This window comes from Pholis gunnellus (genome assembly GCF_910591455.1).
Source record: "Pholis gunnellus genome assembly, chromosome: 19".
Lineage (NCBI taxonomy): Eukaryota > Metazoa > Chordata > Actinopteri > Perciformes > Pholidae > Pholis > Pholis gunnellus.
Genome location: NC_136546.1, coordinates 19183589 through 19206731, shown reverse-complemented (window position 1 = coordinate 19206731; position 23143 = coordinate 19183589). Strand labels below are relative to the sequence as shown.

At 42.3% G+C, this 23143-nt stretch overlaps 1 protein-coding gene across 1 annotated transcript; it reads left to right on the top strand.

Annotated features, from left to right (window-relative positions):
- Positions 1-458: 458 nt before the first annotated feature.
- Positions 459-21993, top strand: clvs2 (clavesin 2; the record flags this gene model as incomplete). Its single annotated transcript, XM_079179903.1, has 5 exons — positions 459-847; positions 2390-2564; positions 20559-20669; positions 21410-21642; positions 21900-21993. 5 exons carry the CDS (start codon positions 459-461, stop codon positions 21991-21993), a joined length of 1002 nt encoding a protein of 333 aa, XP_079036029.1.
- Between the last annotated feature and the right edge of the window lie 1150 nt (positions 21994-23143).

Genomic DNA, 23143 nt, shown 5'->3' with positions numbered 1-23143 from the left:
GACGGTGATGCTGTCGTCGTCATCGTGTCACAGAGAGCCAGAGAAAGAGAGGAGCGGCTTTGACATGGAGGGAAGCGGCTGTGTGTCGGCTGTGAGCTCGGGCCGCCCGGATCAGCAGGTTGTATGCGCCGCCTGAAGCCCGGAGGACCGGAGTCTATACGCGCGGTGGTGGAGAAATCACAATAAAGTTGAATTCTTCACGGTGGGATTGAAATTGTTTCCGTGCGTAAAAGTGAACGGCCCATATGTTGATAATGCTTCATAGGAGCATCATAGCAGCAGCATCTGTGCCAGTTCAGGGTGGATTACGTCTACAGAGCAGCAGGCCTCCATCTGAGGGCAGCTTCTGAACCATAAAGAAAACCACCACCCTGTTGCTGGAGGTAACAATTTATTCTGTTGTTTCACTGGAAGCTGGTGAGCTGTGGTCCCCCGTGGAGGGACAGCTGTTGCTAAAGATGACTCACTTGCAGGCTGGCCTCTCTCCAGAGACCCTGGAGAAGGCCAAGGTGGAGCTGAAAGAAAACCCGGAGACTTTGCACCAGGACATCCAGGAGGTCCGGGACATGATCATCACCCGGCCGGACATCGGTTTCCTCAGGACAGACGACGCGTTCATCCTCAGATTCCTCCGGGCGAGGAAGTTCAACCACTTCGAGGCGTTTCGGCTGCTGGCACAGTATTTTGAGTATCGGCAGCAGAACTTGGACATGTTCAAGAACCTGAAAGCGACGGACCCGGGCATCAAACAGGCCCTGAAGGACGGCTTCCCCGGCGTGCTGTCCAATCTGGACAGATACGGCAGGAAAATACTGGTCCTGTTCGCAGCCAACTGGGACCAGAGCAGGTAATAAAGAGGCAGAGTGCTGGTGGTGGTGGGGCTGTAAAGTCTGTGTTATCTGATGAGACGCATAAAGAGAAACCCATAAAGGACAGAAAAGAGTGTTTTAAAATCCACTATAATTAAGTGGAGTCTGGTCTATGGAGCTGTCCATTCAGCACCACAAAATGATAGTTTATGAGGAAACAACAGGAAACCAACTCGTCTTCCTTCTCTAATCAGTTGTGGAAAATTACATGAAATGCCCAAAAGTACACCAAACACATTTCAGTTTTCCCACCAGATTTGTAGGACCTGGCTGCAGAGCATTAGTGAGGTAATCAGGTCTGGTTCTAGTTCATCCTAAAGGTGTTGAATGGAGGTTGAGGTCAGGGTTCTCTGCAGGACAGTCAAGTTCTTCCACACCAAACTGGGAAAAGTCAAGGCAATTTTTATTTCTCCAACCCCGAAATCCCAAATGAGAAAACTTGCTTCAAAGGGTGTTATAAAATCAGAACGACATACGACACCTATTACCCGATTCAGATAAAGAAATGATCCCAATAAAACACCCGTTACAGGTGCGTAAAAGAGCCGACAAAGGAACAAAGGAAGTGAGTGAGTGATGAGGGAAGTGGTTAGTCTGGTTACACGCCCAAGGTACCGGTAACTAGAGGTGGGCAATATGCCAAAAATAACCAACACAGTCTCACGGCAGTTTGTGAAATAGTCACAAAATGCAATATTGGTGTCGTGGACAATGACGAGAAACGTAATAAAAAGCACTTTAGGAAAAACCTCATGGTTGGCCTTAAAATAACTACCTACACTAAGGTTTAGGCAACAAAACTCATAATTACGTTAAGGAAACCTGTCAAGAATAGTTTTGAAAACCACAACGTGTTGTCGAGCACCGGTCTTCTGGTTAAAAACAGTGGCAGGACCACCAGGAGAGAATAGTCCACTGCTGAACGTCTTCTCTCTCATAAAACTCATTCGTCTGCAGGCACTGGGTCACAGTCGGCTCAGGTTAAACGTAGAAACAGGGCCATGAAACAGGGACATGACTCCATTTGGCTTTAATAAGGGGTCACACATTGTTAGTGTGTTACCAGAATTCATAGAGATTCTGACCCTTTTTGCCTCCTCATAATTCAAATCAGAAACATCGGATCATCTTTTAACTACAGCCAAACTAATATCAAAACATCCATTCACAAACTCTCACACAACTCATGCATCTATAATCCAAGTCTTGCTTGCTTATACAATCGTATGATCACTACTTTCCCAAAAACACATGCATTTTCACCAAAATCTTGTTTTTCAAAACACTTCCTCCACCACCGCCTCATGCACGGATTCACAGCGTGCATGTCCAAGCATGAGACTGTGTAGTGGCAACAAATATTTTAAATAGTCAAATCTAGCCTCCCCATTTTCCTCAATTCATCAAACCGTTTTTGTATTTTTCGTTGTCGGTGGAGGCACGCCAAAAATACAAGCATGCAAGAATGCAAGACAACATGGGGTCGACCTCCTCCTCAAAAACTGTCGTGTTTTTCTCAGGTACACATTTGTGGACATACTGAGGGCGATCCTGCTGTCGTTGGAATCGATGATCGAAGATCCGGAGCTGCAGGTCAACGGCTTCATCCTCATCATCGACTGGAGTAACTTCACCTTCAAGCAGGCGTCCAAACTGACTCCCAGTATGCTGCGGTTGGCCATCGAGGGGCTGCAGGTAAGACGCTCAGCTGTCTGAAGCTTTGTTGGTGTTGGTGTTGGTATGATTGGTTTAGTGGTTGGGTGTGAGAAGTTATGGACTTTAATACTGGAGACTGTGGTTTGCACCCCAAACCATCAATATGAGATTTTCCAAGTAGTTTTAGTAAAATGTCCTATCTTGTCATTTAGGCCTTATTGACTTAACCCTAACCTTATTATAAAAGAGTACCACCACGCTCATGCAACTCAGTCTCACTTGGTCAGTGCTCCTAAGCTTTAAACTGTGATGCTCTACGAACCCGTCTAGCGTCAGTTCTGGACGTGTCGGGTTTTCCGCTCGTTGCGTCTTTTCAAAATAAACGTCCGTCTTCACCGGACGTTGGGTGGATGCAGCATTGGAGGTGGCGCCCTGTTCATTCCTAATAAAGTTGCTCAGTGTAAAATCACACGTATCTTCCGCCGATCTTCTGCATCCATTAGTCGGTAGAGCGAGCACACTAGCGTCTCCTTTAACCCTGCCTCCCAGCTCTCAGTCAACGTTGAATTGTAGCATCGCATGGGACACGAACAGCGGTCTCCTGGGTGAAAGTCCTGTTGGTTTGACCCATCCATCCAGGTAGAGCGGGTCGTCTTGTAATCATAAGATCCGTTCAAACGCGGCTCCTCCAGTCCGTGTCGACGTGTCCTTGGGGAAGACACTTAACCCCAAATTGCTCCCGAGGGCTGCGCCATCCGTGTATGAATGTGTGTGTGAATGGGTGAATGATGACACGTCGTGTAAAGCTCTTTGAGTGAAAGACTAGAAAGCCGCTATACAAATGCATTCAAAGTCCATTTTGCTATTCATACAGCGTCCGTTGCTCTGAGCTTCCAATAATGACGCGGGTGGGTTGACATCGGAGTTAGTTTAAAATCCAAAAAATCCGCAGTCTTGTCCATCAACAAAGCCAGCCTATGTTTCCTGTCAGAGGCGAAGGGCGAGGAGGGAACTCTTCGGCCTTTCTCGACTTTAAAGTTTTCCTTTTTCTGACGTTGGCAGAACAAACCTCCAGCATCCACTCTGCAGTCAAAATGTTCCACTTAAGAACAAGTCAAGCACAGCGTTAAAGCCGTGAGCTGGTTTAGAGGAATAATGACATTTCCATTTCGATTACACACGACTGCTGCTGGGTGGTGTTTTTTCAAGGTTCGTTTGGCAGGTGATGATGCAAAAAAAAAAAGAAGAAAAAAAGTGTTTGGTTTTTTTTGTAGTGGTTGTCAGTTTGGGTTTCTTCAGCTCTCGCATTCTCTAATGAGAGTCCAGTTTCTCTCATGTGGCATATAGAGAACAGCTAAATGAGATGTGACAGTGCTCGTAGCTTGTTTTTGGGGATTTCTCATGCGCATTAGTCCTCTCAGTCGTCGGGACAACTTTAACGTCATTATTGAAATTAGTTACAGGAGAGAAGTGTACAGCTGTCCTCTGGTAACCAGCCAAACCCGGAAGGAAAGATCTCGCCTGGTTTGTGCGTGTGTGTGTGAATGTGTGTTATTGCTTTTTCAACATCTTTGTGAATCATCTGCCCAATTTGTGCTGGGCTCCATTAGTCAACGTGAAATCTAAGGGGAAGTGTTTCTCGAGGGAGGTATTGAGTGAGACGCAGCGCGCTCTGATGTGCTCGTGAATGATGCCAAATTGGCAAAGTCGCATTTCAAAGTTCCTTCCTCTATTTCTGCGTTAAAGCTGACAAAATAAGAGCAGGAAATGTCAACCCTGAGGGCAAAAGATGGTGATTATAATTCAGAAGCTGTTTTTTTTCAATGTACAAATTAGTATTTTATCTTTAAAAGTTGCAACGCACAACTTTTCCCCCACGTAGAGTTTCCAAGTGGCATTATTGTTGACGTCGCAAAGACAACTGGAAGGCTTTCTGATAGTCGACTACTATCCATACATTTCCTGATTTCCCCATCAGGGAAAAAGAAAGAAATATGTTGAAATATATTCTATTGTAATTCATTCCCATTGCAAAACTCAGAGGTTGTGCCCTCTGCTCAGGCAGCCTTCGCTCCAACCGACACACCCAAAAGCTTTTTATCAGTGAATATGCAGATGGTTGTGTGATGTCATCGGGCAACTTTAAGCGACTTTTGGAGCTAGTGCTAGCTGCTTTCACTGGAAAAGAGTTTCCAACACTGCATTTTGTTTTCCCCCTTCTGGGGATAGTAGCAACCGATGGCGACAAAAACAAAAGCGCTTTCCTTTTCCTGTTTTGGTTGCACAATGGTTGACGCATTTCTTGTGTCATAACTGGAGCCTTCCTTTGGAGATCATACCTGGTGGCAGACAGAGTTGAGAATAGTGAAAGCAAAGCTAATTGAGAATCCGTCTAAACACTGATAGTGTCATTGTTCTACAGCCGTTACATTGTGCAATCAACCTTTGCTTCATGTGCTATTCATGCTAATTACATTTTTTTTTTTAGATAGCTGACCCTCATTAACCGATCATTAACCGTTCACCGGCAACATTACTGCTTTGCATGCAGGGCTGCAGTGGTTGAAGTGCTAACAAGCAAACTACAAAGGATCCACAAACAGGTTAAATGCATCATTTATCGCCAGCTGCAGTGTTTGAGCAAAACAGGCATTGTCGTAGAAACATGCAGCCGCTTTCCCTCTCAGCCTCATCGATTAGTTTAGCGACAAGATTGAACAACAACAACAAAATCTTAATGGTTGAACAATTCATTATTAACATCCCTTCTTCATAATGATAACGTATCACTCTTAACATTTCAAATTTCTTCCATTAGCACCAGGCGGCAACCTCCGGTTCCGCCGAGTGGAGCCAAAGCTTCATGTGTTAAAGCTGCATTCTCTCTAGTGTCCACCAGGGGGCGACTCCTCTGGTTGTATAGAAGTCTATGAGAAAATGACTCTACTTCTCTCTTGATTTATTACCTCAGTAAACATTGTAAACATGAGTTTATGGTCTCAATCTCTAGTTTCAAGCCTTCTTCAATACAACATGATGTTCATTTAGTAAATGATGGTCCATTTAGAGTCAAACAGACCATAAAGCAGGGGATGCTTTAGGGCGGGGCTTACTGTGATTGACAGGTAGCAATAAAGCCAAGATGGATTGGACCTGCAATCAACTTGTTTATGATCGTGTAGGTTTAACAGTAAAGCTGGATATCTAATCATATTTAGCTTTCCTTTTTTATAATATTAAATTGCGGTAACATACCTTTATGTAAATCAGTGTGAGCGATATACTTTCTTCTTATTTGTTTTCTACTAGTGATATTTTTGTCCACGTCATCCACTAGTTATCTGCAGTATTGGCAGTTAAGGTGGTATGTTGGGAAAAATGTTCCACCTTTTTTTTTTTTTCGGACAGAGGGAACAAACTGTAGACGCAAGCAAGTGCATCAGCGTGAAGAGTCCACATATAACACACTTCTGACGGCTCTCCAGACGCAGATTAGAGCCTGAATTATTAATGGAGGCTATTAGCTGAGCCCTGAGTCATTCCCAACTCTGCAACTGCTCACACAAATGGCTGCTCATCATTTGATGCAGAAAACGGAAGGAAGAAGCGTAATCTGATTTGAATATATTTGACAAATGAAATGCGAATCTGAAAGACCAGGAAGTGTTCAAAAGCAGCTGAGTCAGACCCACCTGCAGGGCGGTCGGATGGCGTTTCTTCTGCATGAGGGTTTGATGTAGTTTGATGGCCGGTTTGCGCCGAACACATCGCTCAGTTCACATCTGTGTGCATCAGCAACTTCATATCTGCTGCTGTCCTCGTTTCTCTTTTGTTTCCAGAGATGTTTCATTGTGCTCGTCGCTGGATTATCTGATGTTTGTATGAACCGAAAGCAATCTTTTTTGTCTGCAAATTGGCCTCCGTTGGTCGGCCTGTTTGGCGTTTCCCCATCAGCCGTTGCTGTAACGCCTTTGCCTCCAGCGATCAATCATCTGATTAACTTCCTGAATACATACACGGGTGTTGATCTGCCCAGAATCTTTTTTTAATTTGTCGTTTGAGGAAAGATCGCAATTCTTTGCTCCAGTTTTCTTCTGTATAACTTTACTTGTTCCTGTGTGTTTGTTTCAATCGTTTATTTGTCGGGTGTTGACACAGTTTGATGCATATGTTCTAATTTGCAATGCATGCATTTGTACCCTCGTAGAACCGGGCCTGACTGTTCTTCTTCCTCAAAACACGGTCACACACATGCGCCCGAAGCGATATTCAAACAGATGCTACTGGGACCATCGATGTACATTTCAGATCCAGGACTTCACATTATAGACACCACCGCTGACTCTCCCTGTAACAATTTGGCCACAATTAAACACATTGGCCAAACTCGGTCCAGCCATATACGAGGTTTCAACCTAGTCTTGTTTCAATGAAATAAGAATTATGATTGATCTGGTTTTTAAATAAGCCTTGCCTCACTGTATATTTGTGATTTTCAGCGTGAAAATCATGCAATCCACACTTCAGATTGAATCTGTAACGGTGACAAATCCAGACTAGTTGCCTTGAAGTCATATTTAATAATCTAATCCAAATTGAGCTTGACAACAATATTCATCCTCAAGAAGTGAAAAACAGACTTCGACATCCTAAAATTAGATATTACGACATTCTTCAGTCGCCCCTTTTTTACAATGTAAGAAATCAAAACTCGTTCTCTTCCCGTTCTGCCCGTGTTGAGTCATCTGCTGGCCTCTGTTGTCTCGTCCTCCACGTTATTGCTGCTACATCTGCCTCAATTGTGATTTTCCTCTTTGTCATGGCAACCCTGACGGTGTTCGTGTCGAGCAAAATACCAAAAAGCATGTAGGCCGCATGCCTGGGGATCCGAAATGTGTTGCACAGTATGCTGCACGGATCTCAGCAGATGCGAGACAGATACAGTAGTCTGGATCCCTGCTGGTTTGTTACACCCCCAAAATACACAACAGATTTTTTATTTGTTTGTTTGTTTGTTTGTTTTTCCTATTTTTGTGTCACTCGTCAAGAGGCAGGATGGGAAATGTGGGAGAGGGAGATGTGGGAAAAACACGCGACAAAAGCTCCGTGGACGTTATCGTTCACGTGTTAAATTTTAAACTTTAGTTAATCTCTTACCACACGCGCCAGTATCTGCAACATCCTATCAATTCTGTTCTCAGCTATAATGATTGTTCTATTGTCGGGAACGTTGCAGTAGCTATTAGAGGGATTATCGGCACGATAGCAAATCAAGATGGCCGTTAGATAATATTATATTTTCTGCACAATAAATGACATTTCAGTGTGAGTGAGTAAAATGGTAAAGGTTCATCCTCTGGGGAGTTTGAATGTTCTTGGTGAATTGCATGACTCTCGGCTTGATGAATCTAGATTTTAAGTTTGATTGTGAAGCTAGAGAAAGGAAACACGACGTCACCAAAACTCAAAACATTTAGTTTTCTGTCACAGCGATCATGAGAATGCTACAGTGATACGACTAGAACAAGAGCTTGTAGGCTGTACGTGCACTACCAAAATAAAACAAATAAAATGTTTTGTTGCATGAGTGATATTTACAGTCAGAACCGGAAACAGCTGCACGTGCGTTTACTAGCGCTCACACATGCATCTGTCTTAGAGACAGCATCTTAACAATAAAGTTGTTTAACTGTTGGATGAAAAGTTCAACATCACAATGTGCAACTTGATTCAGCTGAAAAAGAACCTAATGAACCTAAACGAAAAGGGAATTTGTGAAAATTATTTGTGAAAAATTTGTGAAAATTATGAGGCAAAGCATTTTGCCATCTTTGAGCTGGACGGACAATTATACTGCAAACATACACACGACGTGTAAAACTGGCAACCACGTTTACAAGTTAGTGTTGAGGCCTTTATACTATGTAAATATATAATATATAAATACTAATGGTCAACGAGGGACTAATTGAGAACTGGTAGCCGACTGCTCAGCAGAGCTTTGTGTCCGTGCGTTGACCCTCTCTGTGGCCTTGCTCTTCTTAACGTGCTGTCTGAGACTGTGTCGTCTGGGCTTCGTGTGCTCGTTCCTCTCTGATACGGTACACGCAGCACATGCTCCATTTCCCCAGTTGTGTGAATAGCACATGCTCCAATAAAATGTCTTTATGCCGGCATACAAGAGATTATATGAAAGAGTCTGTGGAAACACGGGAGGTGAGACGGTGAGCGGTACGGGATTCAAACCCATCCAGTCATAATCCTCCAGGATTACAATGTTACAGAAGGATTACACAACCTTCTTTTGGGTTGTTCTTCTCCAAAAAAAATCATCAAAGTCATGTTTAGGAAAATGTTGTTGCCATTTTTAAATATTTCTCCAGAATGTCAACTGTTCAGGAGTTCAATAAACAACCTCACTTATAGATTATCGTGGCAGAGATAATAAAAACAACATAAACATTTGACAATAAATACATTTTGACAGAATAAAATGAAGGAAATATAATTTTACACTTTTTTATAAAAGATTGGATGTTGACCCTCCTTTTTAATAATACCATTAGCTTATTTGTAAAAGCCCAAACTTTGCACAACATAAAGCACGTTTTAAGTTTTATTGTCCAGAACATTTCATACACAAAACAAATAAAATGTAAAAATGCAAATTACAATAATAAAAAAACTGTCAATCAATACATTTTCTTTTCCTGTTAAATAGAGTTAGTTTACTTATTGTTTTTAAACGTATTGATTATGTTTGCAGGGTTTTATTTACTGTGACTATACAAGCGCAGTTTACACGGCGTATAGACTTCTTCTGTCTGAGGTCAGAGATGTCAATTGCCTCGTTAAGGTGATCTGTCACAGCCTGACACCATCTGACCTCAGACCAGCAACCTGCCACTCAGTAATGAATCTCTGACAACCAGCAGACCCGACACTGAAGCTGCATGTGAGTCACCTGCATTTAAAGCTTTTAATGTCTGAATAAAGATGATTCTTACACGTCTCTAGACAATAGGCTCGATTTTGCTGCTGCTCTGCATCTGGGATGTTGTTCAGAAGACAGTTCTTGTTTGTGGCCAAACCTCTTAATGTTGCATTCATGTGCTTGTGGGAAAGTCCAACATACGGGACTTCTTACTGGGCTGATACAGCACATTCTCACTCCCTGGTCCTTGGTCCGTATAACCAAGCAGTGATACATTAGATCACTGTCAAAAGTAACGTTACACAGAAAGTTAAGGTAAAAGTAGAGATTTGTATGACTTCTTAAGACGGCTTGTATTCAAACATGCATGGATTGTGGGGAGAATTCATGGATAAAGAGCAACAAAGTCGGCCTAGGGAGGAGGTCATAGTGGATTGATGGGTCAAACAAACACAGGACTTTGACCCAGGAGACCGCTGTACGTGTCCCGTGTGAACCAAAAGCAGAACTTAAGATACGCAACATTCTTAACTAATGCACATAACTTAAAGTTACGCAAAACATACTTATTTTAACCCAAACCATTATCTTGTCCTTCTAACCAAGTAGTTCTGTCTGAATTTCCCAATGTTGTCCACACATTGAAGCGTATTGACACCAGGGGGTCCTGACCAAGAGTCCGTATGCGGGGAGTTTGGAGTGAGAACGTGTTGGCGGCAGATAGAAGCTGTTTCCTCGTGCTTTTTGCAGACAGGACGATAACGAGGCTCAAGCTTAATTAGATAATTAAAGCTGTAATGTGAAACGCTGATGCCATCATCAGTTACATAAGTGCATTAGAAGTCTTCACAGGACTCAACCAGGAGTCGAGCCGGGTCCAAATTAAATGAAATCTAAGTGAGTCTGGTTGGGATCTGTTGTTTTTTGCTGGAGATGAGTACGTTTTGTCAGCTCTGTTGCATTATTAAAGACATGATTTTTTTTGAGGTGAGGTGCAGGAAAACATGTCCGCTGCTCTTTTTTCGAGAACCTTGCTGCTGCCGGGCACGTTTCCTATTTGGGTCTGTCAGGGTCGGCTGCATTCTGGATCGGGTCTAATTGTCCTCGGGTCTAATTTGATCGGATCTGAAAAGTCTAAAGACTTCTAAATCAGGTGCTCTTTTTTTCCCCCCAAATTTAAAATCTCTATAGTTCTACTTCTTCTGGTGGAATTTTTTGGGATCATTCTTCAGTAACGTGAGACTGTAAACGTCTCTAAAGGACGTCTCTCGAGCGTTCTTATTGTTCTAATAAAACGTGTTTGGTTTCATACAGTAACGACATCGACAAAGAAACTGTAGGAAACTTTATCGTGAGATGTTTGGTGACGAGTATTAAATGATCTCAGCCGTCGTTGGACGGATTAGCCACGATGACGTGTGTTACAGACGTTCACGCTCCCTGTGAGTGTGAAAAGATTATTCTTTAATTAACACCATTCCTGTTATATTTAGTAATGCCCTTTCATCGGACAGCTTGACCTTTTTTCCTTTTTTTGTCAAACCTCCGATTCCACTTCGCCATCCGAGTGTTAGATAGGAGAGTAAAAGAAAAGGAACTGGACTCACTGGTTCAAGAAAGAAAATGTAAAAAAGAGAATATCTCTCCACTCTCCTCCTCCTCCTCCTCCTCCTCTGTCCCCTCTGGCCTCTCCATCCCTTTTACTTTTGTTTTCTTTACCCTCCCCCCTCTCACTCTCTCATCTCCCCCCTCTCTCAATTCAGTCACTCCATCATGGCAGATAAATGTCAGCTTCTGTAAAAAGAAACGGCATCCTGTGCTTCATCCTCTAGTATAAAAATGAACTCAATAACAGCTATTTCTATAGAAACACAACATCGTCCAAATGAAATAGTGGCAGAAATCATCCTGAACTCTCCTTCCTGCTGTTACATTTTTCACATTTATTCTACTCGTTGAACCTAAAAGAAGCATCTTCTTCTTCATCATCAGCAGCCAGATGCACGATATCGAACCCCCGCCCCCTCCTCTTCTTTTTCTCCCCTCCGCCCTCCCTCCCGCTACATCCCACCGTTGCCACGGCAACATGTCGGCCTGCCACGCTACGGGGCTCAGCCCCTCTCCTCCAGACGGGTTTCCTTTTGTTGTGCCGGAGACGTGAAGACACATTTCTCCGTCTCTTTTTCCTTCCGAGACGCTCACAGACGGCTGCTCGGTCGGTCAGCGAGTGCGCCACAAATGACTGTGGATGTATGATGTGTGTGATGTATAATTAATAGTGTAACGCTGCTCACTGTGTGCACAGTGCTGCAGCAGGAAATAAAGACACACACAGAAGAAACAGTTCCTTTAACCTTTTTATCTTTCGTGCATCTTAATCTTGGGAGGTTGACATTTTTTATTTTTAGTTAAATGTTTTGACGATGGGATGGATTGCTCATTTAAGGATGAATTGTAATTACTTTGGTCACAGCCTGACTTTCTTCTAGTGCCGCCAGAAATTCAAATTTGTCAGAAATCTTTGTACAGATATTCATAGTTTCCAGAGGATAAATCCAATTGACGGCTTTTCCATCATCAGGCCAAACTTTGACATTTTAATAATTTGGATTATTACCATAAATACCATAGTATATAAGAAGTGGAATTAGTTTCATCACCCATTGGTTTGTGAACTGCAGTTTCGAAGCCTCGAGTTTGGTATGTTGGCCGTCGACATCCTGGTTTTGTGGATTCAGAAGTGACCATATTTGGGGTGGCGCTGGAGAAGAGCAAGGCCCGACAGTGCCAGCTACCATTAGCAGCTATCGCTAGCTAGCTAGCTAGCTAGCTTTTTTAGGAAGGTGCATCCCTAATTCACGTCAACGGTGATCTCAATTGGAATGCCAGGGATGCTCTGGCCAAATACCTAAAAAAGTAATGGCGTTCAGCATCCGCTGTGCTTTGTGTGCCCTTTGTAACCCTAAATCTAATGCTAACTAGCAAATGTTAGCATGCCAACACACTAAACGGAGATGGTAAAGTTTGGTAAGCATATACCTGCTACCAATCAGCATGTTAGCATCGTCATTGTGAGCATGTTAGCATTTAGCTAGGTCTTGATCTGTATTTAACCTCCTTTTTTTGTAAACATAAATGTGTTTACAGCTTGTTCTTTTTCCCCCGAGAGGCCCAAAAACCAATTCATGCAGATTAATTAAATTACCTTTGTTCATTTTGGATAATCATGTAGTTACAGTTATGCTTTCAGCTTTTGATCAGTGAATACGGGAAAATCTTAAGTAGTTGATTAATCAATTAATTAATCACAAAATGAATCTACAACAGTTATTAATTATTTAAATAATGTACCGTGTCATATTGTCAAAAGCAGCTCTGTTGTTAGACAAACAAGATGTCTCCCTGGTTATCCTTCACAGCTGAGTGACATTTTATATTCTAAATGAATAATCATCTAATCAAATGAATAATTAGCTGATTAATCACCAATTAAAGAAACCATTACTTGTAGCTGTAGCAAATCAGTTTATTAGATTTAGTTTGGTGAATTTCTCCTGGTTGATTTTTGACTAAACTGATTTCTAAATTACTCACTCATTAATTATTCATTCTCTTTTACAATAGGAGTGCATTTTACAGAGCCTGGATATCTGCAGATATGTGGAGCACATGAACACTCGCAGTAGTACAGCACCAGTCGGCCAACTCTCCGTGGATTTTACTCCGCATTAGCATCGTTATGTAACACGCAGACTAACTGGGACTCCTGAGAAAAACGTCTGCAAGAAAAGACACGAGATAGAGTTTGACCTACTGCTTCTTCTCAGGCGGCAGCTTCTGTGTAAAAAAAACACTTCTTCAGAGGGAAGCAGTTGGAAAGCATCACTTGTCTGTCTGATATCTTGCAGCATTAATTCAAATCTGATGATCCTCCTCTTTCCCTCTTTCTCATCATCATCATCGTCATGTATAATAAATGATAAAAGGTTTCTGAACACCCTATAATTTAAATCTCAAGCAGTATAATTAAGATAGCAGCTTCATTATATGCTTTAAAATGAGAAAATCAGTTAACAGGAAATGGGTTTTAAGTGAAATAAGTGTGTTTATCGCTTTGGATTCTTCCGTCAATCACGGTGATCCCAACCTATATTGGAGTCTGTAGACAGGAAGTGGAGCTGTTTTGTTGTGAGTAAACAGTTTGTCTTCACACGACGCTGCGGCATTGATTTTCCTCTCCGCTCTTTTATCTTCCGACTGCAGCTGGAAGACGACGGCAGCTGTCCGTTCCGAGTGTTCTCCCGCTTCAATAAAAACAGATCGCACGAGGTTTTCACTGATATGAGGTTTTGAAGATGGTTTAAAAAAGAAGCTGCCAACTGCTTATATTCTCTGCCAATATTCAACAGCTGAATTCGGTTTGTTTACCGAACGCGTCTTTGCCAGAAAAACAGCGGCCTCTCTTTATCTCTCAGGATGTCGCTAACCTTCACTAAGTCGATTTACTCGCCTTAACTTAAAGCGTAGCTTTGATATTGACTGTCAGACTGTTATTATAAGGGTCTGACAACATCCTGAAAAGAACTCTACAGAGAAATTAAACTCTTTTCTTTACCTTTCGCTTGATCCGGTGACGGGCAATAATTCAATATTATAGTTTTTCAACAGAAAGGGTTAAAAACTAGGCAATAAACCATGAAACCACCACGCAGCGGCGAACACCGATCTCGTGATTTAAAGTCCTGTGTGGCACAAATAAACAAAACTTGAAGTTATTTACCATTTAACATAAAGCGCTGGAGATCAGGATGTGAAAGCTCAGTTTACAATGTGGTTCACCAACAGTGTGGTCTCTCTCTCTCTCTCTCTCCCTCTTTCTCTCAATATATATATATATACATATATATTTATTAACATTTAAATACTTGTGATCTCTCGGGTGGAGAGAAACTTCATTTCTCTGCTCCCCTCTCGGAGCTCCTGAGTGCAGTTGGCAGTATTTTTAATAACTTGCTGCAGTTTAATTGGTGTGACCTTCCCGCTCAGTGTGAAACTCTTGACGGGGAAAGAAGCTGGAAAGTAACTTTTGATGCCTCACATACTGTAAAAAGTCTCTTTTCAGCGCTCGTAGCCACATCTACGAACTGAAATCAATTTGTGTGAACCAGGGAGTATAAAGACCGCAAGAGACAATTGTGGGTTGCATTCATTCAATTACACAATACATCAGTGTTGTTGTCAGTTTTAACTGTATTTCTGTCTTTTGGTGGTTTTAACTAAAGACAGTATTTTTCAGACAGTAAAGTTCCTGCTTATCTTTGACATATATTATAATTATTATATCTAAGGAACAAAGAAAGGAACATAAATGATGACAGCGGGAAGAGGAAAACTAGATTATAAGAGGTCCGATGTTGAACTAATGCTGCTGCTGTCCTTTGGAAAAGTGAACTAAAAAGGTTAAATGTATCCGGTTCGTCTCTGACTTGTAGTGCGGCGTTTTTGACGAGTGAAGCTGCTTTCTGTCGCATACTGTTAAGACTCACTGATGACTTACTGCTTCTTTTTGCAGCGTTAGCTCCAGTCAGACGTCTCCTCTTAAAAAGGTGCTTTTTTTGTAAAGAACAACCCAGCAGCAAAGCAATATCGTCACCCCGGGCTACACTTTATATCCTGCAAAGAAGAAGAAAAGAAGCACTCGAATGGATTCAGAACTCACTCCCCCCCGCCTCGTCTTTTGACTGGGGGACACGTTTACTCATCCTGCTGTGGATGGGGAGTGACGGCAGCGGAGAGAGCTCATCAACCTGATGTGCTGCAGAAAGACGGGAGAAGATGTACGAGCACAAACCCCCGACACACTCAGAGTGGTAGACGACGCACGTCAGATGTTGTAACGTCAGCTGCTCGCTAAGCGGACTGCCCAGAGACTCTCGCTCTCCAACAGAAACGTTGACTGTTGCAGCATTTGTTCTCAAGAACTGGGAGTCAGTTTGCATCAGTTCTTTCTTCATCAGGCCAAAAATATATTGACTTTTTATTTGAGTTATTACGACTGCTTATGATCGATAAGCTGAGACTGTCTGCAGGTGCTGAGTTGCTTTTCAGCTTCTGCCAACACATTTTACATAACAAGAGAAGATTATTTATCATCATTTATTTGTCTCTAACACATAAAAAAACGGTGAAAAAACTAGTAAAATTGCAAAAACAGATCAAATCCATCTCTGAAGCTCAATAATAAAGTCGTTATCTGTCTTTTGTTTGATCTGTATTTAACTTTATTTTTCAAAATGGCAAACTATCATTTTAAAGTCACTTCAAACAGTCAGTTTTAGCTGTAAAACACATTGTATTGTGTCCTCTACAGCTCCTTGGGATCCAGATTGGACCACTAAAGTGCATCAGTACATTTACTGAATTAAAACATCCAAAATGCTCGAAGCACAACTGGTAGTGAGAGTCTGAGAGTGTGTGTGTGTGTGTGTGTGTGTGGTTATCTGTTAAAGGACACATTGAGTATCCTTAAGGTGGACTCGCTGCTTGAGTGCAGCCTTTAATCCACAGACGGACTTTTCACCAGTAAAGAAGCAGCTGTGTCAGCTGACGACTGGCTGACTTCCTCTGTAGCTTCGCTTCACCCTCGGAGCGGATGTCGACACGTCACACGTCGTTACCGCTGAGTGTCAGTGCGCCTCTGAGTAGACTCTGTGTTTTTAACCTGCAGTGCTGGTGGCAGCCTGTCTGTTTGTGTGTGTGTGTGTGTGTGTGTGTGTGTCCCCTCTGGCAGCACTGATGCTGCGTTCAGGTCACGTGGGACAGAAGGAAGTGATGGAAAGATTGTTGCGGTTAAAAAGCATTCACGCGTCAGACAGCCCCAGATGGCAGCTGTCAGTGTTACTGCTGATGAGCTTAATTTACATGATAAATGAATAGTTGTTATGAAGTTAGTAGTGTGAGTTTATGTTGAGGTGTAATGTATTAGTTTAGAATTAAAAGTGGATAAGCCTTTGTTTTTTTCTGATTTTCCTGAATAAAACGCATGTTTTAAACAAACATTTTACCCCAATTAAACCATTGTTTTGCAGCAAGAAGACACTGATCGCAGCAGTTTACAATAAGCAAGGTTTTATTGTCACAAGAAGAGCTCCGATGTTGCTCTTTGTGGCAGAAAGTGAAGAGAAAAAGAGTGAGAAAACACTTCAGATCTGCTGATTACGCGACAGATTTCCCTTTAAGGTGCAATGTGTAAGATCCCCGTGTGAATCGAGAAGTCAACGTTGATTTATTTGTCACGTAACTTGCATACTTTAGTAACGGCACCTCTGTAGTTATTTTAACCCAAATAACAATCTTTTCCTCAACACGAACTAAGTCTTTCACGATATTTTCCTGAACCTAAATAAGAGGTTTTGTTGCTTAAACGACAGCTGTTTCCTGTGAAGATGGAAGTTTATTTTGAAAAGACTGTATGCATGTAACGAGCGGAACTTGACACGTGTTGCTGACTTTTCTAGTAAAAACATACGTAAAACGAGGAGTAACTTTTGGAGTATGTAGCCCAAACATACTCGACCTTTACTTCGTTTGACATTTTTATCATTAATTGATCATTTTCACCTGCAAAAAACTAGGCAGCAACCTCTGGTTCTGCCAATTTAAAGCCAAAGCTTCATGTGTTAAAGCTGCATTCTCTCTAATGTCCACCAGGGGGCGACTCCTCTGGTCGTATAGAAGTCTATAAGAAAATGACTCTACTTCTCTCTTGATTTATTACCTCAGTAAACATTGTAAACATGAGTTTATGGTCTCAATCTCTAGTTTCAAGTCTTCTTCAATACAGCATGATGTTCATTTAGTAAATGATGGTCCATTTAGAGTCAAACAGACCATAAAGCAGGGGATGCTTTAGGGGCGGGGCTTACTGTGATTGACAGTTTGACAGTTTCATATTTAGCTTTCTGGTAACATACCTTTATGTAAATCAGTGTGAGCGATATACTTTTTCTCTTTAGGGCGGGGCTACTGTGATTGACAGGTCGCTACCAGAGACGTGTACGGCGTCTACGTCACTATTCTGCTTTCCAAATATGGTGACTTCATTCACTGGTTGCAAAAAAGTCAAGATGGCCGAACTCGAGGCTTTAAAACTGCAGTCCACAAACCAATGGGTGACGTCACGAGGACTACGTTCACGTCTTATAAACAGTCTGTGGAAAAAACGCATGAGAAGAAGTGAAACTATTGGTCCTCAAACGTTACTCCTCATCTCATCCCCCTTCACTAAAACAGCGTAAAGATGAATTCTGTGAGTCATGAGTGTAATTACCGTAGAACAAAAGACCGTCACCAATGAGATTGTCGGCGTCTTCACTGCGTTCTACATGTTGTGGCTTCAGGTCAGATTTAGAGGGAAATCTCGCTTGGTGTCACAAAGCAGGCGGTGGGCGCAGTTTTTCCACAGCGAAGCGAGCTTTGAAGAGAAAATCATTTCTAACGAGTTTATCCTCTTCAGAGCAGCCGCGGGCTCCCGGGAGGGGGAGGTGACGGATGAAGCAGAGGGGTTCATGAAATACGAAATGTATATACGACCCTGGTGGTGTTTTTAAAGAACGACTCCTCGGTCGTAGACGTCGTCCTGTTGGTGTTGACGGACTTCTCTTCTGTCACCTTTAGTTCTCTTCAACCTTTCGCTGTAACAGAACACAGCGACCCGCAGACCTGCGGCGAGAGGCCGAGAATAAATCCCCGCAGTCGCTCATTTGTTTCCCATCGACATTTTCCTCCTGCAGACAAACTTTTGAGTGGCTGTTTTCTGGAATTGACAGTTTATATTTGAGCTATTTAACGTACACATTACTCCCCCTTATTTCAACCCTGTCAGAAATACAGATCATCCTCTGGTAAAAATGACTGGTTTGAGTGTGCCGGCCTTCAATAGACGGCAACAGCAGTGAGTTAAATAACAGCAGACAGATGACACAAAGTACGATAAAAATAATAATATTTCATCCTAGAAATAACAGAAATAGCACCTTGAAACGGCCCGAGAGCCACTAAAACCATGAAAAATAAATAAGACAATTCTAAAACGATAATTTAATGAGACATCGAGATTCAAAAATACACCCAAATATTGAAGGAAGATAGTTTCTGCAGCAATTATTTTAATTCACATTGTTTGTTTTGTATCACTTTCAGACTCATTTAGGCATTGTTTTGTTGGGGGAGAATATAAATATAGACTTTTTAATGTCTGTGTCGGACAGCGTCTGTAAATATTGACCACAAAAAGATTAAAGCTTGCTTTTGTCCTTGTTCACACGTTCCAAACTTCTGAGTTTGTGGGAAGAAAACGACGTCTGTTTAGTATTAATCGTCTCCTAACCTCCTTCAGTCCTCTTTACTGGCTGCCACTCTGAGAAACCTGGTCTTTCTAAATCTGCTTCTCAACATCTTTCATCCATCTTTGATCTCCTTTACGTTGTATTATTCTCTCTAAAGCAAGTCTCCACCTTTAAACACTTTCTCTCTCCACACCTTTTCCACTCTCTTCCCTTAGCTCCTGTTTTATTCCTCCTCCTCCTCCTCCTCCTCTTTCAGTCCCTGCGGTGCAGCAGAGGCTCTGCAGCTCATATTCCATTTCCAGTCTTTCATGTATAATGCAGAAGGTCCCTTCATCAAAGTGAAAGTGTCTGTCAGGGCAGAGGGCAGGCCAGGTTCAGAGTCAGAGGGATCTGAGAGGAGGGGAAGGGATGTCGGACCTCGCTTTAGCCGGAACATGTTGCACCGATATCCTCTATGAATAACTGGATTATTGGGTTTTCGTAATGGTTAAAAAAAGCGTATTTGTATGCTTTTATTTTGAAAAAATAGACACTTACAACTGTAAAATCGTTGAAAAAAAGCTCCTTTAAAAATATTCCCAACATGTTCTTCATTAAAACTCTTAAAAAATCCCCAAATAACATCTTAATAACATGACAATAATACAATTTGTTATATATGTTGTGTAAAACTTATGCACAGGTGGGAATATTGAACTAATTCATTCGACGAAGGAAAGTAGTCGTCAGTATCTGTTGGGCTGCAGACCAGCCATATTTTAATATGTTTTTATATAACTATTAATATATTAATAACAATAACTTTTGACGCATGACAACTCACTGTGTCTCCAAAATAGAAAAGGGCTGTTTTGTGTTTGTATTTGGGTCGACGTGCACACAGTAAGTTGTGAGAATGTAGACTTGAAGAGTAAGAATCCTCTTTGGGCCTTAGTCACACACACAGAGCGCCGCATGAATGAGTCCTAAAACCCAGAAATGAGTTTTTTAAACGTGTTCTTTGTTAGATGCTTGGCCGTGGATGTCCAGAAACAGTATCTTGCTCTGGACCAAAGCGTCCGGCAGTCTGGTAGCCGACATCCCTGCCAGCGAATCGAAAACCTCTTAAGCATCGACTTCGGCCTCGATGACTCATCAAATCGGTCACGAACCCTAATTTACAAACCGGGCCCGACCTCAGAGACTCTCACTGTCTCCGTGTCTCCCACACGCTGCTCACAGTTTGTATATAAACGTCTGACCCCCGAGCCTTGTATTTTGCATCAGCTGGCTTTGTTATGTCAGAATATAATTTCAACCACACTGCTGGACCACAGCCAAGAATGACTCACACACACACACACACACATACACACACACAGTGGAGTGTAATCATCATAATTGTGTCCAGCGTTGGAGGAAAGTCTCCACACGCCAACCTGTAGGAACAAGGACTCATTTCCCTCCGGTGTTGTTGCTGCGGTGACTCCAAATAAGACCGGTCCATTTTCTATTGACTATGAGATTAGAGCCCATTTACTAAACTAATCCAATGAAAGGGGGGGACGGGAAACTCACAGAGGTAATTTTTCAGTTGCTGGAACCCAAAGAAGACAAGAAAAACAAACCGTCTTGATTGAAACCGGCGTTCTGTTACTTGTGATAAAACACAGGGGAGATTATGAATCTTGGTTCAATGATTGCAGCTGTCTTTAGGTCTCTGGATCGTCTGGTTTTAATGGGATTATATTGCTTTGTGTCTTTCTCCAACAGGACAGTTTTCCTGCCAGATTTGGAGGAATCCACTTCGTGAACCAGCCCTGGTACATCCACGCTCTCTACACCGTGATACGGCCCTTCCTCAAAGACAAGACCAGGAAGAGGGTGAGGCTGCGTTCAATCAATATTCCTAATGTAACGATTACTTGATGGCTTCCAAAAACTGACTGTACACTTCCTGCTCAGCACCTGAACCGCATACAGACGCAGTTAAGAGACCAGCTGGTGGACATGGTGGAGCATTTAGCAGCTAAGGAGGAGATGGTGGAGACCAAAAACCGAGCTAACAGAGAGAGAATAGTAGACTTTAGGGTCACAAACAAAACTACTTATGAATGATAATGTTGCTCCGTAACTGCTGGACGTTAATATAAGAAACTGTTTGGCCCAAAACAAATGCAGGCTTAATGACACTTTCAATGGAAAACATTCCAAGAAGAAATCTGGTTTTGACATGATAAAAGTCCCAAAAATACATTATTTTCTGTCTTGTGATGAATTGCTCTTGAGTCAAATTTAACTGTTTGGAAATAAGTTGATATTATTAAGATTTTTTTCTTTAAAGGCAAACGTAATTTGGTTAAATTCCTCTCTCAAAATATAAACAACATTTGTATGTAGCAATACAATTGAGCTACCTGTGCCAATATGGCTAATAAATTACCTTTAAATTGGTATTATAACAATATTTTGCTATAAAGATTGATTAGGGAACATTAATATTAAAGTAAGCCTTTTGTCTTGTCAGAACAAACTTTTTAAATGTACGATGGATCCACATAAGTCATGTTTTAAGCGATTCAAAGTCCCCAATCTAAGCTGTCCTGCTGTCTGCACCTTTGCAGATCTTCATGCACGGCAACAACCTGAACAGCCTCCACCTGCTGATCCACCCTGAGATCTTGCCGTCGGAGCTCGGCGGCATGATGCCGCCGTACGATATGGGCACGTGGGCGCGGGCGCTGCTGGACCACGCCTACGACGAGGAGACCGACTACTGTCCGGAGTCCTACACCCTGTCAGTGCAAGACCTGGAGCGGGACCTGGAGAAAAACCTGTCCCCGAAAACCATGAAAAGGTCGGCTCATCACCTTTAGCATCTCCTCGTCTGTAGCAGTTATTGTTGTACTGGTTTTGTGTTTTAGTTTTATGGAAGGGAATGTGTCACTTATTCTGCTGCAGGGATTTGAACCATCGACTGCTTATCGTAGATAAATAAATACAAAATTAAATGACAGAGCAGTGAGGAGGGGTAAAAACAGTCTGAGAATAAAGTTGTAAATTTACAAATAAAACATCGATATCCTCTGACGTTCGTGTTGCGTTCCCCTCCAGGTCTCAGTCGGTGGTGGAACCCGGCGTCCTGAAGCGACCGGACAAAACCAAGAGCGAAGAAGACAACATGCAGCCGCTGCTCTCGCTGGACTAAACCGCACACGTTCGACAACAGCTTAAAAAAAAGGCATAATCAGAGCATTTACACACACAAAACACACTGACTTACCTGTGCACCTGAACGCCCTGTAAAACACCTTCCTCCAGAGAGAATGCAGCTGCTGTTGGATTCCTGTTTCTCTTGAACTCGAGGAAAAAAAAAAAAAAATCTGAAAGAGCTGATGGGAAGCAGGAAAAACGAGCCGGAGACGAGAGGGACGCCTCCCTCACACAGAAGGGGCTTCCTCAGAGCTGCTGGTGGTGTTCTATACATTTAGTTATATATTTAGTTATTTGTCAAGTGCCAATCCCCCCCCCCCCCCCACCCACACCCAAAAGAAACCCTGTAAAGAAAACACAAAGAAAGAACGAGTTGTAAGGTCGCCACATGTGTGTTTCCGACAGGTTGTGTATTATATATATAAAGATGGAAGCGCTTTGGAAAGCTGGAAATCTCACTCCGTAGAGCTCTTGGGGGCCACAGCTCCCCCCGGCTGCAGGTTTCTTCTTTGTACAGTGATTTTGAAGAAAAAACGAACGGCTCAGGAAGTGGTGACAACGACGAGCTCGTTCAACCTCCCGGACACAAAACTGGCAGAGAGGCAGGCCGCTGGGTTTACTGGGAGCTTACCGAGGCTTTACGCGCGTCTTTTGCTGTGAAAATATAGCGCGAACTGTCGGCCTCGCTCCAGTTACCTCGTGGAAAAAGCAAACCCCCCTTTACGGTGAGAGTTGGCTCTATAAATACTGTGTTTTTCTTCCTATTTTTCTGACCCGTAATGTCACTTCTTCCATTCGGAAAGTTACTTTTAGTTTTCAAACAATGAATCTTGGCTGAAGATGACCGAAACATTATTTTGAGAATGTGATCGTTAGGACGTCGAGCCAGACAAATAAATAAGCCTCCATTTAATTTGTATGAAAGCAGAGATAGGGTAAGAATATTACCATCTCCTCGGACTCTGTGACACGTTTCTTATATTTCTGGCAATAATAGTGTTACTTCTGAAATGGCCAAACATTACCAGAGTATCTGTTTTTCAACATATTATATTATACGATTTTAAAACGCACAGGTATTTTTTGCATGTTTTGCTAAACATCACAAAGTTTGTTTGTTTTCTTGCATTATTTCAGTGCGTTAT